The sequence below is a fragment of the Notothenia coriiceps genome, unplaced genomic scaffold (genome assembly GCF_000735185.1).
Source record: "Notothenia coriiceps isolate Sejong01 unplaced genomic scaffold, NC01 NC01_scaffold00000286, whole genome shotgun sequence".
NCBI classification, from domain to species: Eukaryota; Metazoa; Chordata; class Actinopteri; order Perciformes; family Nototheniidae; genus Notothenia; species Notothenia coriiceps.
In genome coordinates this window covers 100,741-117,990 of record NW_011332987.1, presented here as the reverse complement: position 1 = coordinate 117,990, position 17,250 = coordinate 100,741, and the positions used below count along the sequence as shown (strand labels likewise).

Sequence of the window (17,250 nt, the reverse complement as noted above, 5' to 3'; positions counted from 1 at the left end):
AAAAAGGAACCACCTGTGGTATACCGGAAAAGAAAGCCTTTGAGCTCCATACTGTTTCAGAGATAATCCTTGATAATCCATGATATGGCGTTTCATCACGGCAGTATTTAGTTTAGACAGTAGCTGCCGGGTCCCATGAGCTCAGACCCCTCCTTTTTTTTTTTTTTTTTTTATACCCAAAATCAGCACTTTTGAAACAGGAAGTGAAATAGAGGGATATGAGGCATGGCTAGAATGGGTGATCTGTTTGGTATTTTGAGCAAAACACTTCATAGACATGTTTTCTATATATTTGTATATATCTGAGACCTATGCTATTGCCTAAAAATAGCATGATAGGTGACCTTTAAAGAAACTACATGTAGAATTATTCTATGACAAGTCTTTGCGTGTATCATTTTTTTTGTTTTAAAAAGTATAATAAAGTAAATAAAAGAAAAATAAGACAACCTACTATGAAAAAAGTATATCAGAGACTAAAGGTGGAAGAGGTGTTACGTTCAAGCAAGATGTCTTACTGCAGAAATGTGTGTAAGAGTGTATTAGTGGGGGTCTCGGGTCTTTGAGTAACTGTTGGGAATAAAGTGTTTTTATGTAGTTAAATAGTTTTTCTTACCACCTCTATCATCCATTAGACTAGAGTTATTTTTAAAGCACCAGTTTTGACTGTTATTCTAAGTTGACAGGAAAGTGTAATAACTAGTGAAACAGAGCCTGGCCTCCGTGAAGGACAGGAAATGGCTTTTTCTTTTTGCCTCTGAGACCGGTGGCAACAGCAAGCTCTGAGGTTGCTGGGTTATTCTGTTGTCATGGATACCTGCTCTGGATTCTGTCGATGCACAAGCTCAGCAAAATGTGATTTACTTGAGTTGATAAATGCCCTCTCACAGCACCTCGGTGAAGCTTGCTAATTAAAAAAAGTCTCACAGCTTGACACTCGATCAAGCAGGGGTGTAATTACCGTTGGGGACTTTTCAAAATCTTGTTTTTGTCCCCTTGCCTTTTTTAGGAGACGAGGCATTACGGGTTATTTGTCTTAAACCTATTATGAAAACATATGGCCTTTATGGAGTAACTAAATCATATTTAAATAAGGAATAGGACCCCATTCCATTTACACAAAATTAACTTTTGATTTGGTTGTGCAAACCCTTTTATGCTTTTATATTAGCAATTACTACATGTTGACTGAGAGGAGTTGCTTGTATGGAGCAGCCCACGGATCATTTACACCAACACTGCAGTTCCCATCATCACTGCGGAACATTTTCTATGATTTCAGCTCATTAGGCAACCTCACATCTAGCAAAAGCAGTTTGCAAAAAAGGTATGTAAATCACCAGCCCAGTCTTGATTTGGTGATTCTAAAGCGTTTCATTTTGGTTGAATGATAGGGATATCTTAAAAGCCAATCAATATGTCCAGGCAATCAGCTGGACATCACCTCGTTTCCTTTTCCTCCCTGGATGACCAGCGTTCTGCTGCCCTCCTGTGGGACTCGGCTGTCTGTTATCCAGGAACATAAGGAGTTAAAGTCAGGCGTCGACAAAGAATGTTGCTGTGTGGTTTCTAGCAGACTGTCTGAGCAGCGAATTAGATAATGGAGACTCGGAGGCTCAGTGTAATGTGAGACGGCTGGGAGACTGTCTTCCAGTTTCCTGTTGAACTGGCTTCATGTGGAGATGAGTGATCCGATCATGTTGCAGATTTGTTGAGTTTAATCCACCTGCATATTGAGCTCATGTCCATGGAGAAATTAAATCAGGAAGCGTGGGAAAATAAAGGCTCACTCACTTACCTCATCACATGCTAATTAGTGAAAACACATAATCATGGGAAATGCTACTGCTAATCCCCTGTAATAGCTCCACGGGGGAGATAAAGGAGGGGCATTATGGGAAAATTTGCTATACTGTACATTGTGGTGATAACCCTGTGATTGGTTATGTTCATTAAGTGTGCTCCTGGTGAATCCCAGAAACAAATTGAAAATCCAGAGTGAACTCAATAACCTGTCTCTGAATGTTGGGCAGACGCATGAGGTCGTTACTGACGTCACGAAGGCCCAAACTGCCCAACGACCTGTTTTCCTAAACGGATGCTGCTTGTCGGGAGTCGGGAGCGCCATGGTGTTCACGTCACTGATTACCTCTACTGGAAATGCACCCCTAACCGAGAAGGCACAACCGCTGCCTCCTCGTTCGGCGGCACCTGGAAGATTACAGACATATTCCTGGATCCACAGTTTTTTTCTTATATTGACATTATCATAGTTAGTTTCCTCATCCTCGCTGCTGGGGTCTAAGGACAGAGGGTATCGTATGCTGGACACACTGTAAAGCCCCCTGAGAATTTTTTTTTGATTTGTAATATTGGGCTATATCAATAAAACATGACTCTTTTTGATACGATTTGAGACCGCTTGCAATTCCCAATCCATTCTATTCCGGCTTCATCACTTTCTGGTGGATAAAATCAGAACACACATCTTTGAGGACCGAGAACTAAGCAGAGTTCATCCTTTGGAACTCTATCCTGTATATGAATTGTGTATAAATTGAGGACTGGTACCGCTGACTTCCTTTCTCTGCATGTGTGTAATGGATACATCGAGGCACCAGGAGCACATAACATAATTGTTTGTGCACACAAATGGCAATCAAATGTCTCTTAGCTCCCTTATTTTATCTAAAACTAATTTTGTAATCTAATATTTTTTTCATTCTTTCAAGACTACAAATCAAATCTCATATCAATATGTTTTTTGCCAGATCAATATAGACTTACGGTATGTGGATACAGCAAACAGCAGTCAACATTAAACCCCCTTCACATTCACACACACACACACACACACACACACACACACACACACACACACACACACACACACACACACACACACACACACACACACACACACACACACACACTCACAACATTTCCCTTGAGATCCCCCATTATTCTGCATGGCCTCCAACGTACCCCTCCCTCTGTCCCTCTCATCCCATCACCCCACCCCCCTCCCAGACAGGAGGTTGCTATGGCGCTGCCTCAGCTACTCTGGTATCCAGGATACGCTGACACACTCTGAATCCTGATTGGCTGGCAGTTATGCAAGGGTGGGCACACAAAAAAGGAAGGGAAGGAAGGAGAAAAAAAAAAGAAAAGAGGTTGATCCTGGATGTTAGATGGATGTCTGAGGCGGCTCCAGGCAGAGCACCGAGCACCATTTTAGGCAGGAGAGAAAGGTGGGCTGAGACGGAGCAAGAGGAGAAGGAAAAAAAAGAAACGAGAGGAAGAACGAGCGGCCGGTTTCTTTCAGAGGAAGGAACGCCGGAGCATATGTAGTCTGGAGTGAGAGAACAACGGGCTGGAAACAAGGAGGCAGGGGGAAAGGAAAATACGAGGAGGCATGAGCACGAACCGGAGAGATGCTGCATCCCGTCCTCTGTCTTTTATCCTGAGAGAGGAAGCATCGTGAGAAGGAGAAAGGCTGAACTGGTGGAGCATTGAAAGAAGAAAGGAAGGATCCTGAAAAAGGAGAGGAGGTGCTCACACAGACTCACACACACGCTGACACAGAAACGCTCCCAGCCTCCACGGGCAGGCCGGGGAGACGCTGGCCATCGGCAAAGTGGCAGGAGAACCGGAGGAGGTGGCCGCCGGCGCCGAGCGGAAGAGGAAGGCGGCCCTAGAGAGCGGCGAGGGAGACAGCCGTGGGGGGGCACGAGGCGACGCGGTGTGGTGTGGCGGCTCGGCGCTGAGGGAGAGACGGAGGGGGAGGGGCAGCGCGGCTGAGGAGGAGGAGGAGGACGAGGCCAGGGGGTTGATGGCTCGCGGCAGCGGCTCGGGGAGGTGGAGCCGGCAGAGGCTGGGCTTCCTCACCACCATGCTGCGCTGCAACCTCCCCCCTGAGACCCAGAAGGTGGTGGTGTTCATCATCATGATGCTGCTGATCGTCATCAACGTGGTGCTCATGTTCCTGCTGGCCTTCCAGTAGAACGCACACACAGACTAATATACTCTCTCACACACACACACACACACACACACACACACACACACACACACACACACACACACACACACACACACACACACACAAACTGAAACACACACGGAGCGAGGAGCAGAAGAGGACTTCCTGGTGGTGAGCGGGGCTGCTGGGATTGATGGGTGTCCAACATGGCAGAAGCAGAACACAGGTACAACCAGGAGAAGATCATATTGTGTGAGAGTGGGTCGATTGTGTTCACCAGAAACATGTAAACAAGAGCAATTAAGGGTCCTACGTGTGAAGGGGTTTATCAGGAAGTGTTCTCTCTAGTCATCAATGCAGATGGGTGGTCCAGGTGTTGAGATGTCTGCTGTGTGATGTTAGTCTCCACCCCAATACAGTGAAAATGATGTAATTCAGATTGGGGTGCATAAAGGATAAGGCTTATGTCATTCATTGCTTTACTAAATGTCAACAAATTCCATAAAAAGACCTGAAAAAACATTGATTTAGTCTGTCTCTCTTCCTGAGTTCCCTGACCTCTGTGGCTTTCATGCTCCATTGGCTAATCAATACATCTTTATCTTTCAAAAAATAAATAAACAAGTTTCATTAAAAATAAAACGTACTAATTTGCTAAAGCAGCTGGACAAACTTCACTCAACAAGCAGGACATTGTGTTTTTCTTGAGGTTGTTTTAACGTAAGATAAATACATTTGTGGTGTTACAGTGAGCATTTAAGGCAACATAAATATGATGTATGCAGCTTGTGCAGATAGGATTTGTTGACTCAGTAAATACAATATTGTTCCTAACCTTACACTTACTTGTAAATGGAGAATTTCTTAGGTGTTTGAGAGGATATTTGGATGATCCAAACCGTCTGAAAGCAGTATAACAGAGTGCTTTCAGGTGATGTAACACACTGTGGACACATGGTTAGATAACACGGCTGATTGTGTTCCTAACATAGGACTCGGCAGGTTTAACCGAACTGAATAGACTTTTATCATTGATTTAGTGCCATATATTATAATGAAATCTGAATGTAATGTAGAATATGCTGAAGTTACCATACAGTAGTACCTCCAAAACATTTTGTATCTGCCTTTATGACCATCTAGCTTTTTCTACAGCACCTAAAGTGCAGTCTCTGCCATGCCACTTGAACATTTATGAGTTGACTTGTCATACACTTTGTTTGACTTGGCTCTGAACACTAGATCTTGTTTGACTGCCTGGTTTGTTTATTTTTGTAACATACACTAAGAGTTGTTCTAAATAAAGCTGTCAAGATTACACTGCAGATATTGTAGCAACAGTTTGGAAAGTTTTCTTTTAACGGTGCTTTTGCGGACTGGATGTGTTATTTAGGAAAAGGAAAGTAACATTCTGTCATTTTTTTGCGGTCAGATGTTCTTACCCAGAGAAGCTGCTTTACCACTTGGTAGACACATAAATCGAGTGAATCGTCTTCGCTGCTATTTTCTCTCCTACCTGTCCTTATGCCTCACTATTCAGCAAACTAATGGCATCCTATCAAATCACTGTCTGCTGCTTTTAAAGATGTATGAAGATGATCACACTTATCTTGTTTCCATTGATAATTCACTGCAGGGCAAACACCACTCTGCTTTACCTGTCCCACAATGGGACACTTCATACATGTCATTAGTTATTGAATTAAAAAGAGATTTTTAGCACCAAGTTTGATTTTAATCAGCTGTTCACAAACCTCTGAAATAAAGTTGTTGCCTCATCATGTGTTGTACAAATCTGTGAGCTTTTTATATGGAGTGATATCAGATTGTTTTCAATGTAATAAGTGTAAAATTATCCTAAAGAGTATTTCACTTCCAGGTATTACTCAGGTCCCTCTTTTGTTTATGTTTCTGTGCCTAGAAGAAGCGGTCTGACCCTTAAAGTCAGACGACATATGTTTATACCCGACCTACGCTGACTTTAGCTTCAGGGGCACAGCTGCTTGTGTATTAGCCATGGCTGTTACCATAGTGACCTTTAGTCATGCTATATGAGCACTGTGATGATGCTTGACCTGTTTACGAGCAGCTCAATGCTCACTATCCTCACATTAGGAACGGGACGGTGTGCTGTCATGAAGTCGAGGAGGATTCAGGAGAGAAGGGCAGCACCGAGGCAAGATCATGTGGGAGGGTTGCCTAGCAACAGCCGTATCGTCTGTTTCCCCTCATCGCCATGATGGATCACAGGAGCCAGATCGCAGAAGAATATAAAACGACTGTCTTTAAAATCAATATCATCCGGACCCTCCAATCAGATCCTGCTGACGGGGTCCACAGGGTTTGAGCTGCCTCTGAAGGAAAGAGAAGCATAAAGTAGAGACCGGGCCATGTTGACGCAGTAAAACTGGTGTGTACGAGGCGGTGTGAAATATGACCACTGCAGTGTCTTCATCAATAACACCGGCTCCATCTCCTCTTCTGGCCTCACACTTCCTCTGCTGTCTCTCCGTCCACTTTCACCTTCTTATTGATTCTACACTCAGACTTCACCGCAATCAATGTCTGCTCGCTCTGCCCTACTTGTTAAGCTCTATCAAAGCTTATTAATAAAGTTGGAAGGCAGGGACTGACCTGTGTGTTCTGAATGAAGGGCTTTCCTTTGACCTTATGCCTTTTAAAACTGATTTCCCTGAACATGCCTTTGCTGAAAATACCAATTCTATCGAGGGAACATTATGTCCACTACCATCGCTGAGAGGGCATGATTTGGGCTGTAAATGGGCTGACTGCTCACTTTGCCTCAGTATGACTTTGTAACACTGCAGTCCATTTTTTAAACATCCACAACTATCAATCGTATTGTTTTTGTTTCTTTTGTTTTCCAAGCTCTTAAGAGTCAGCTTCTCTTTGTCCCATCATGCAGTGTATTTAGTGTTAACACTGTCCTTCAAAACCATCGCATGGACCCACATTAAATCATCCTGAAACCCATCATGTGTCGAGGAAGCGACACGAGACGCTGATGATCCTCTGACTTTTAATCCTGCACCACCACGAGGTTAACATATTTTTGTAGTAATATCTCAAAATTGTAATAACTTTCAAATCAATACGAGTAATGGTTACACTTAAAGTGTTTGAGGAGTGTGTTGCACTGACGTCGTTCCCTCAGTTAAACCCATCCATGCTTTTAGCGGCTGGTTGTTTACGATGATGGGTTTTCATGATCTGATTAAATGTAACACTGCAGCACATGTTGACCTCTGACCCCTCTCCTTCCTCTGCAGCTGATCAGCGATGGCAGCGTGGTGTACGCCGAGGCGCTCTGGGATCACGTCACCATGGACGACCAGGAGCTGGGCTTCAAGGCCGGGGACGTCATCGAGGTAGTGGATGCCACGAACAAGGAGTGGTGGTGGGGTCGCATCGTGGACAGCGAGGGCTGGTTCCCTGCCAGCTTCGTACGGGTGAGACAACCTCCATCACTGATCCAATCACCCCTGCAGGCGGCTTTTAATTGCTCTGTTTGATTGATGACTGCTCCTGCTGCAGTAACAGCAGGACATTAACCTTCAACCGGTTATCAATACTCCTGCAGAATTAGAGTTCTGTTTCTTTTAGTGAAGACATTCCTCATGCAAATATAATATGTTCTTGCACATGGGGTTCAAAATGCTTGTGCGTATTTGATTTATGTGAACATATAATGTCAAATTAAAGGCAAGGCTAGTTTAGCACCTTTCAACACAAGGCAATTCAAAGTGCATTACAGAAATGAAACACATGAGCATTAAGAAACATATTATAAAATGGTATTTCATTTAAAAGCAAAGATAACAAAACATGAATAACAAAGGTACATGAATTAAAGGGACAGTGCAGTGTGAGATACACACATCTGAAAGGTTTAGCTCTGACTATCAATCATTGCTCACTTCTTAGCAGAAATCGTTTTCTATGACCTCACTTTCTTTCTACTTTCTTTTTAACTTATCCTTTAGTTATTTAAAGTGTTTCATACTAGACGAACCCCCCTCTGGAACATTCTGCGACCCGGTATTCCGAAAATTCAACGGATCCTGGCCGTATTTGTGTAGCATATCAAATTAATATGCCGAGGTGTTTATTGGGAAAAATTGTTCTTTAATAATTATTTTTCGCGTCCTCCTCAGTTGCGTGTGAACCAGGATGAGCCCATGGAGGAGTATCTGGCCCACTTGGAGGGGGCTCAGGCTGGAGAAGAGAACCGGGCCGGTCTGGGTCTGATGCTGGGACCAGGTCTACCCTGCAAAGAACAGATGCGGACCAACGTCATCAATGAGATCATGAGCACAGAGAGGGACTACATCAAGCACCTGAAGGACATCTGCGAGGTCTGGATCACATCTTGTCATGTTGGTTCTTTTTTTTAAATGAATCCTGAAAGTCTGTGCAAGTGCTCTGAACCTTTTTCTGTTTCCCTCAGGGTTACATCAAACAGTGCCGCAAGAGGACGGACATGTTCACTGAAGAGCAGCTTCGGACCATCTTTGGCAACATCGAAGATATCTATCGATTCCAGAGGAAGTTCCTGAAAGGCCTGGAGAAGAAATTCAACAAGGAGCAGCCGCACGTCAGTGAGATCGGCTGCTGCTTCCTCGAACACGTAAGCAGACTCACATACGTCAATCCACAGTAGTGTAAACATATAGACAGAATGGCACACTGAAGGAAGGTAAATATTGTTTTCGTAACACCATCTTGTCTTCTTGCGTGCAGCAAACAGATTTCCAGATCTACTCCGAGTATTGCAACAACCACCCCAACGCCTGCATGCAGCTCTCTAAGGTCATGAAGGTCAACAAGTACGTGTTCTTCTTCGAGGCCTGCCGACTCCTCCAGAAGATGATCGACATCTCGCTGGACGGCTTCCTGCTCACTCCGGTTCAGAAGATCTGCAAGTACCCTCTGCAGCTGGCTGAGCTGCTCAAATACACCAACCCACAGCACAGGTGAATCAAACCGAGATCAGGAGAACCACCGGGGCAGTTATGGGCTCGGGTTAGCTTTGAAAGATGCTGTTGATATCGATATTTATCTTGGAAATAGTAGTTTGACAAAATCTTATCTTAAGTCAAGGTCCTCACTTGGTAACGAAATTAAAAAAGGTGAGACACTGTTGAAGCTTTTGGTCTTTTCATGGATTTTTTCTAACAAAAGCAAATATATAGAACATAATCCTTTTAAGCTTCATCTTGACTCACCAGCTGCATGTCACTCTTTGATCTTTAGGGACTATAAAGATGTGGAGGCGGCCTTAAACGCCATGAAGAACGTGGCGAGGCTCATCAACGAGAGGAAACGGCGCCTGGAGAACATCGACAAGATCGCCCAGTGGCAGAGCGCCATCGAGGACTGGGAGGTGGGGGAAGAGGCCTTTCTGTTTGGAAGTCATCTCTCGCTCTGCATCAGGACACGGGTTGCAATTTACAGCTGTGTGTGTGTGTGTGTGTGTGTGTGTGTGTGTGTGTGTGTGTGTGTGTGTGTGTGTGTGTGTGTGTGTGTGTGTGTGCCATGTCCATGTCCATGTCCGTGCAGGGAGACGACATCCTCAGCAGGAGCTCTGACCTGCTCTTCTCAGGAGAGTTGAGCAAGCTGTCCCAGCCTCAGGCCAAGAGTCAGCAGAGAATGTTCTTCCTCTTTGATCATCAGATGGTGTACTGCAAAAAGGTGAGTCGGCACTTTACACTACGTGATGCTGATGATCGGGGTAGAAACACATGAAGCACATTTCTCATCAGTCACTTCTAAAGCCTGGCTGAACTCTCCTTATCGTTGCAGGACCTGCTGAGGAGAGACATGCTGTACTACAAGGGACGGATGGACATGGACCACATGGAGGTGATAGACGTGGAGGACGGGAAGGAGAAGGACTTCAACATCAGCGTGAAGAACGCCCTGAAGCTGCGGTCGCTGGCTGGAGACGAGGTCCACCTGCTGTGTGCCAAGAAGCCGGAGCAGAAGCAGCGCTGGCTCCGAGCTTTCGCCGACGAGAGGACTCAGGTCCAGCATGACCAAGAGACAGGTCGGAGATGAATGAAAACATCTGAAATCATTATGTTAACTGTCATTATCTCCAGACTTCCTTCTCTGCTCTCTCTTAAAATGTCATTGATATCCTCCTTTCTTCTTCTCAACAACATCCACATTAATACTTTAAACTCCGCTCTGTGTGGTGCCTCAGGAAATGTAAGAGTGCCAGCAGTAAATGGGTTTCTAAGATGCTGATCCAGAGAATAAAAAGAATAATGTCAGCTAGTCCGTCTGTATCATTCATCGGGTTTACTGTGACGTTATGAATAATGCGGAATTAGTGTTTCGACTGTTTTGCACATTTTCCATCCATTTAATTCGAAGGGGAAATGTTCGATTCACTTTTTATGAGCAAACTAAATTAGGACTCATCAGAAATGCTTCTTATGAATCGTCTGGTTAAAGAACAGAGGAACATTTGTGAGACTGGGCTCCATGAATGAACTGACTTCATAGTGGTACTATTTCTGTTTTTCAGGCTTCTCTCTCACGGAGGTCCAGAAGAAGCAGGCCATGCTTAATGCCTGTAAAAACCATCCAGCTGGGAAACCCAAAGGTATGCACCCAAGCGTTCAGAGGCAGATTGCTCTAGGAGCAGCACATCAAGCACCTGCACCTGAGTGTGCTAACTCAGTGTGGGGTTTTCTATCACTGCAGACTGTATATCTTGTTGTTCGTAAGTTTCATTTCCTTTTTCATGGGATACAAATCCCCTCAGGTCATCCTAAGTCTCAGTGTAATATCAGTCTTAAGATGTATTTCTTCTCCCTGAGCTTGGACAGGGGTCTCCTCACTATAAATAATATATAAGCAGTGGTCTATGATGCATGCAGCAGCACTTTTTATTGTACTGTATGACACCAGGAGCTTTTATTCTTCAAGCATCCCAGAATCACAGTAAAGGCTTTAGTTGGACTAAAAATACTTTTTCAGCAGAGTTAGAAGAGTCCTCCTGTGCACTCACTCTAACAAAAGACAGACTCTGACAAAAAATGTCCCAATGGCTGTTTTTTTATTGACACTGTTAAGAAAACTTCACGCAGAGACACATTTCAGGACTTAACTAAATAAAACGTTGGCGTTTATTTTTATTTCGTGGCGTTGATGCAAAAAAAAAGGGCAATTGGCAATAATACAGATTGACAGACAGGCAGAGCAGGCAGACAGACAGACAGACAGACAGGCAGACAGACAGACAGACAGACAGACAGACAGACAGACAGACAGACAGACAGACAGATAGGCAGGCAGACAGACAGGCAGACAGACAGGCAGACAGACAGACAGACAGACAGACAGACAGACAGACAGACAGACAGACAGGCAGACAGACAGGCAGACAGACAGACAGACAGGCAGACAGACAGACAGACAGACAGACAGGCAGACAGGCAGACAGGCAGGCAGGCAGGCAGACAGACAGACAGACAGGCAGACAGGCAGACTGACAGACAGATAGGCAGGCAGACAGGCAGGCAGATAGACAGACAGGCAGGCAGGCAGGCAGGCAGGCAGGCAGGCAGGCAGGCAGGCAGACAGATAGATAGGCAGACAGACAGACAGACAGACAGGCAGACAGACAGACAGACAGACAGGCAGGCAGACAGACAGACAGGCAGGCAGGCAGACAGACAGACAGACAGCAGCAGACAGGCAGACAGGCAGGCAGACAGACAGACAGACAGACAGACAGACAGACAGACAGACAGACAGACAGACAGACAGACAGACAGACAGATGAATGTATGCTTCCTGTCACTGTGTACGACCTCTCTTTAGTATTCTGTATGTGATGATCCTTTCTCTCCGTGTCCTCCCCAGCAGTGACCAGGCCGTACTACGACTTCCTGCTGAGACAGAAGCACCCCTCCCTCCCCACGGCCGTGCCCCAGCAGCAGGTGTTCATGCTGGCCGAGCCCAAGCGCAAAACCTCCACCTTCTGGCACAACATCGGCAGACTGACACCTTTCAAGAAGTAACGGAGGAAAGAAATCAGAAAGGAAGAAGTATGGGATGAAGGAACAGAGGATGAGGAGGAGGAGGAAGAGGAGGGCTCCCTGCTCGTGCCTGATTGACCCTTTTTATTCTCTCTTTTCTTTCCTACTCGTTGCCCTAATACTGATCCATTGTATAGATAAGGATGATTATGATGAAGAGGAGATTATTTTTCGAAAGCACTTTAATGGTTGGTCAACAATCAGACTTGAGAATGGTCTCCCGGAGACACGGAGAGAGGACTCTTGCTTAACTTGCTACTACTACTACTACTACTACTACTACTACTACTACACCTTCAATCCGGCGCCGATTGGTACTAATACTACTACTGTACTGCTGTGAGCGAGCGTGGGACTCCTGATTGTGCTGCCTCTGTGAAGACGTTGGCCGTCGTCAAAATTGTGTCATTTCTTTCCACTGTTGTGTTGTTTTATGATTTCACAGATGCCAAGTGTTCACAGTGCCAGACGATTTGTTTTTATATTTGTTTGTTCCGTGTCTGTTTATGAAAAAAAAGGGAAGAGAGGAGGTCGTTTCCTGTGCTTTTTCTCCGTGCAAATATATCATTTCAGCTCGGTTTTCGAAAGTGTTTTGTGATCTCCGTCTGCCGGGCTCTGTATGTCTCTGGTGCGAACACTTCACGAAACGCAGGAAGATTAGGAGCGACCCACAACTAGCGGCGACACACACACATTCCTCGAGTCTGTTCCTCGACTCCTCCTTATACCTACCATGTCAATGAAAGTAAATAGCCTGTTACTTTTTCGTTTTTTTTTTTTAAAGTGCCATTTGAAGTGTGTCATGGATGACTTACAATGACATGCATGGATGTGATGAAAAAATACTGTGAAGAATATTTTTTTATCTCTGAAGAACCCGGCTATATTTAACCAGATCCAAGAAACTGGGATTTCATTGTGCTACAAGGCTGACGACACACACACACACACACACACACACACACACACACACACACACACACACACACACACACACACACCTACCTAACACAATCTACCTTTCCCCCTGATAGTCATCCTGCTCCGTGTTTCTGGTCCTCCAGTATAATCTCATTTCACATCAATGCAGCCCAGTGATTTCCCTCTGTAAGTGCATTCAGTGAAATGTGCTCCTTTCACCTTTTATGTTCAAATGTTTTTGCTTCTGACGATATGGAATATTAAACATTCCTAAGCTGATAAATGTGTCTGTCGGTTGAGATCATTATTCATTTATTTCACACCACACCGCACTCACACATCATGGGTGGGCACGTCACGATGCTATGGGGTTTAACCTCCAGCTGCGTGTGATATTTAAATCAAATTTAAAGGAACACTCAAGTTCAAGTTTCTCATCTACAAAACCGATGTTATTTATATTTCTCTTAGCGTTTTTTTACAAGCATGAATTCTTTATTAAAGGGACATTCTGGAAGATCAAACCAAATTATGTGAGAGGATAAACAATAGTTATAAATAGCTGCCTCAGTTTTATGAATTGTGATCTTATAATAACACTTTCTTTTTAAATAACCATTAGGCACAACTCCCCACAAATGTTATTCCTACAATCCTTTTGTTTGTGCTTTTAAGTGTATATAAATGATTATTTGTGCAAGCAGTAGAGTTAATGTATTGGTTACTGCACATATACTGGTTAGGTTTATATGCAGATTAGAGGCGGTGAAGTGGGAAGGAGATCGCTCATAGGCCATCTCTCCATATATCACAATTTAGATTATTTTTGCTCTTTAATAAAAAAAACTAGGAAATTGGATTTTCACTGCAAGAAATGTTTAGCATTGATATCCTGTTTTGCTGTCAGTTACAAGAAGCAAGTTTGATTTATTGTCAAAAGGAAAAAAAATCTAAACAAAGCATCATTTCATTAAAAGACTGAATCCCAGCAGACTCTGTAAGTGGAACTGAAACACAGTGTGACGTCTCTGTCGGCTGAGGTGAGGAACCGCAGGAGAACAGGAGCTTCAAACACACGCAGAAGTAGGCCAGTGGGATGAAGCCTGACAACTCTTTGATACGAGTTACATCTGAAGCGTATCTGCTTTCAGCTCCTGATGGTGAGCCAGTAATGGACCGTAGACATGGAAAACAATACTCAATATTTATTTTAATTCTTCATAATGGCTATATATCCAGTTAAAACAATGTGTAGATGGCATATGCCGAACGGAAACAAGAATAAAAGCTGTTTTGTTGCCTGGTTTCAGTCAGAATAACTAGAGCACTGGAGTTTCTCACATAAGTGTAACACTTATCCAGACACCAAAAATCTAACGCTCAACTTGAAAGACTTCTACAAAAGAAGGGAAAAGTCAGAGTAAATCTGCAAAAATATATAAATATACAAATACAACTTCATTTTAATATTTTAGGTTAAATGAAGACAGGGAAAAAATTATCTTTGATATGTAAAAATACAATATCATGAATAAGCATGTGTCGTACACAGATTTTTTTTTTTAAGAGCTACAGAAAATATAAAAACGCATTCCTGTCTGTAATATATAAATTAGTCTCATATGCAAACATATTACAAATGGGATTGGAGTTTATAGAGATACACTATTAATTACCGTAATTTTCGGACTATAAACCGCGCCTTTTCCCCCATTTTTCGACGCTGCGGTTTATATAACGGTGCGGCTAATCTATGGATTTTTACAGCTAACGGCCACCCCCTTTAACTCTATGGGCTCTATGGCCGGTCCGCGGACCCCCACCTTTAAGCGGCGGGTTCCAGCAGGAAAAGCTGGAGGCCGGAAAAGAGTGAGACAGGTAGCGCGCAAAAGTAAAAGTGGAACCGAGAGTGGTATGCCGTTGCTGCGGCTTATATTCAGGTGCGCCTTATAGTCCGAAAATTACGGTAAGTGAATGTGTTTTTCAACTGAGCACACCTTTTTATTTTCTTGTAGTTTTTCCAATTATTGCAAAACAAACACTTTGCCTTTTTTAATTTCTCCTTTATAGGGTTTCCATCTGCAGCATAAGAATTGTCTTGACTCTCTGACCTCCTTCAAACTGTATTTAATTTAATTACTGATGTGAGACCAGTTGTTAAGATATCATTGCATAGCAGACTCTCTTTTGATTGTTCTGTCTCATTACCGTTACCAAAGACCTGTGAAGAATGTGCAATTATACACAGCCTGCCGACATGGTGACTTTCAACAGTGTGTTAGCATATTGCTTATACTTATGTTAAGGTGTGTGAGTAGGCAGCTGACAGTTTGTTCTCCCTTTGTGTTTTTGTATCTTTAGTATAAACAGCTTAGTATAAGTATGCACATAATTACCTCCATTTAATGGCTAACTAACCAGTATTAAACAATCTAATTAGTCAATTCAATTTGACTAACCAATTGTTTTCTCTTTCTTTTTCATCTAACAGAGTTATAATTCTGTGGGCAACTGTTTGTGTTTTGGCGTAAGTCTGACTATTGTTGTGCAGCAAGACCTCTTCTATATATTTTTCTTTTACTCCTCCACAATAGTATAGGTCACAAACCCACGTTAGGAAAACAGAAAGTTGGAGAAGGCATTCTTCACAGATATATACCTTCAACAAAAACAAATGTGGACTTTCATTGTGACAACGTGTGCTAAATAATTGATGGGAGCAGCATATCAGCATAGATCTGAGAAATGAATCTTTACTCCTCTCCTCTCCTGTGTGACTGCTTACAGAGGACAGCTTGAGGAGCAGGTGTTTTGGGCTGCCTGCCAGTCTACTGGCCAAGTGTGTGTGTCTGTGTGAGATAGTGTGTGTGTGTGAGAGTGCTTGTGTTCGCGTGCCCTCTTTGATATATTTGCATGTGGAGGCTGTTCACACAGACTGATATGTAATTAGCACCATGCTAGCACTCCTATGGGAGAGATGGATAGAAAAATACATGGAAACTAAAGTAAGCACTTTTCAGCGTTAATCACAAAATAACCACTTTTTAAAAACCCCTGCGCTGATAATCCATGTGTTTAAGAGGTGTTTAAACTCATTATTTGTATAAAGACAGCAATATTTGATCCCAGCTCTTCAGGTGCAGTTTGATCTTGTTTCGCAGACAGGAAAAGGCCACAGTCTCCTCTGGTTTTTAGTCTAGACAGTAGCAACGCCACTTTGGTTGCAGATGTCAGGCTACATAGCACTTAACTTGCATCGAACGCTTACAAGAGAGACAGTTAGATAAATATTCAGCCTGAGCATCCCATATGACAGATGGTGCGTGCAGGGTTCACATCTATCCACTGCAGATGTCATTATCTCGGAGAACCATCTCCAGATCTGTTAATCCTGCTCCATTTGATCCATTTAGGATACGGTTAAGTCACTTGTTATAATGGTTGTCTTGGGATTAATCTAATAACATCCCAACATGTTGCCATGTTGTTGAGATTGAGAGGAAATGATTAAATCCTTAATGCTCTGTGGGGCTGCTAGCTGGTTTCTGCCTTCTGATTGCACTTTACATCAGGTAAAAACACACACACACACACACACACACACACACACACACACACACACACACACACACACACACACACACACACACACACACACACACACAGACTCCCCTCCCTGTTGGTGTGTGATGCTGTGTTTGTGGTAATAGCAGCAGAAGGCTAGAGACAAATCCAGGTTCTGAAAAGACCGCTAGCTTCTCTGTCCACCAGCCAATCTTTAACCGCCTCCTGTTGCAGGACGTTGTTTACATTGGCAACAGTTGTCAACATGTTGTGCCATGACTTGAATAACAAAGTCATTAAGTAGGTTGACAAGGTAAGATGGCAATATCTGGTCTGATTATAATTTAATATTAGCAGCTCTGTTAGATTATGCAGGAAATATAGCAAGGGCTGGGAATCAGTATGTGAGTTTATAATAATGGTTGAAACACAAAATGCATGATGTGGAGACAAACTTGGCTTCTCTCCAACAAAGCTGTTGGAGGACAAAAATACTGTAATTGCTGTAAAACTAAAGTTTATATTGAAAGTTTAGTCACTTACCTTTGGCCTCTCTCTAACCAAGCTCACAGAGGAGTTCCAGGTAATGGGATTTCACTTCAAATTTCCAATACTGGATTTGTTTCATGGCTTCAGTGTCGTTCTGCCACCAGGTTCATGTTTAGCAAAGCCATTTACACCCGCTGTAAATCCTGAACCTGACCCCCCCCC

General features: G+C 43.4%; 3 protein-coding genes across 4 annotated transcripts in view; all 3 read left to right on the top strand.

Annotated features, from left to right (window-relative positions):
* LOC104962521 (receptor-type tyrosine-protein phosphatase kappa-like) overlaps nt 1-4,003 on the top strand; it is a 47,354-nt gene extending 43,351 nt beyond the window's left edge. The window contains exons 20-21 of the mRNA XM_010791000.1: nt 1,574-1,626; nt 3,611-4,003. Coding sequence (XP_010789302.1) covers nt 1,574-1,626; nt 3,611-4,003 — 446 coding nt within the window. The remainder of the gene's footprint in view (nt 1-1,573; nt 1,627-3,610) is intronic.
* A 52-nt stretch (nt 4,004-4,055) lies between these two features.
* arhgef4 (Rho guanine nucleotide exchange factor (GEF) 4) lies at nt 4,056-13,254 on the top strand. 2 transcript variants are annotated; one of them, XM_010789311.1, is made up of 10 exons: nt 4,056-4,208; nt 7,273-7,452; nt 8,158-8,358; nt 8,451-8,630; nt 8,744-8,976; nt 9,257-9,386; nt 9,563-9,694; nt 9,806-10,049; nt 10,536-10,613; nt 11,882-13,254. In XM_010789311.1, the coding sequence occupies exons 1-10, from the start codon at nt 4,176-4,178 to the stop codon at nt 12,034-12,036; spliced, it is 1,566 nt and encodes a 521-aa protein (XP_010787613.1). In that variant the 5' UTR covers nt 4,056-4,175; the 3' UTR covers nt 12,037-13,254. The 2 variants fall into 2 exon arrangements, with proteins under 2 accessions (XP_010787613.1, XP_010787538.1); XM_010789236.1 differs by having other exon boundaries at nt 4,059-4,208; nt 11,879-13,254.
* Nucleotides 12,788-17,250, top strand: part of LOC104962424 (receptor-type tyrosine-protein phosphatase kappa-like) — a 10,527-nt gene continuing 6,064 nt past the window's right edge. The window contains exon 1 of the mRNA XM_010790892.1: nt 12,788-12,799. Within this exon, the coding sequence (XP_010789194.1) occupies nt 12,788-12,799 (12 nt within the window). The remainder of the gene's footprint in view (nt 12,800-17,250) is intronic.

Coding starts and splice junctions, on each gene's coding strand:
- arhgef4 (XM_010789236.1), top strand. CDS start 4,176: ATGGGTGTCCAACATGGCAGAAGCAGAACACAG. Junction 8,631..8,743: donor GCTGCTGCTTCCTCGAACAC/GTAAGCAGACTC, acceptor TCTTGCGTGCAG/CAAACAGATTTCCAGATCTA. Junction 10,050..10,535: donor CCAGCATGACCAAGAGACAG/GTCGGAGATGAA, acceptor TCTGTTTTTCAG/GCTTCTCTCTCACGGAGGTC.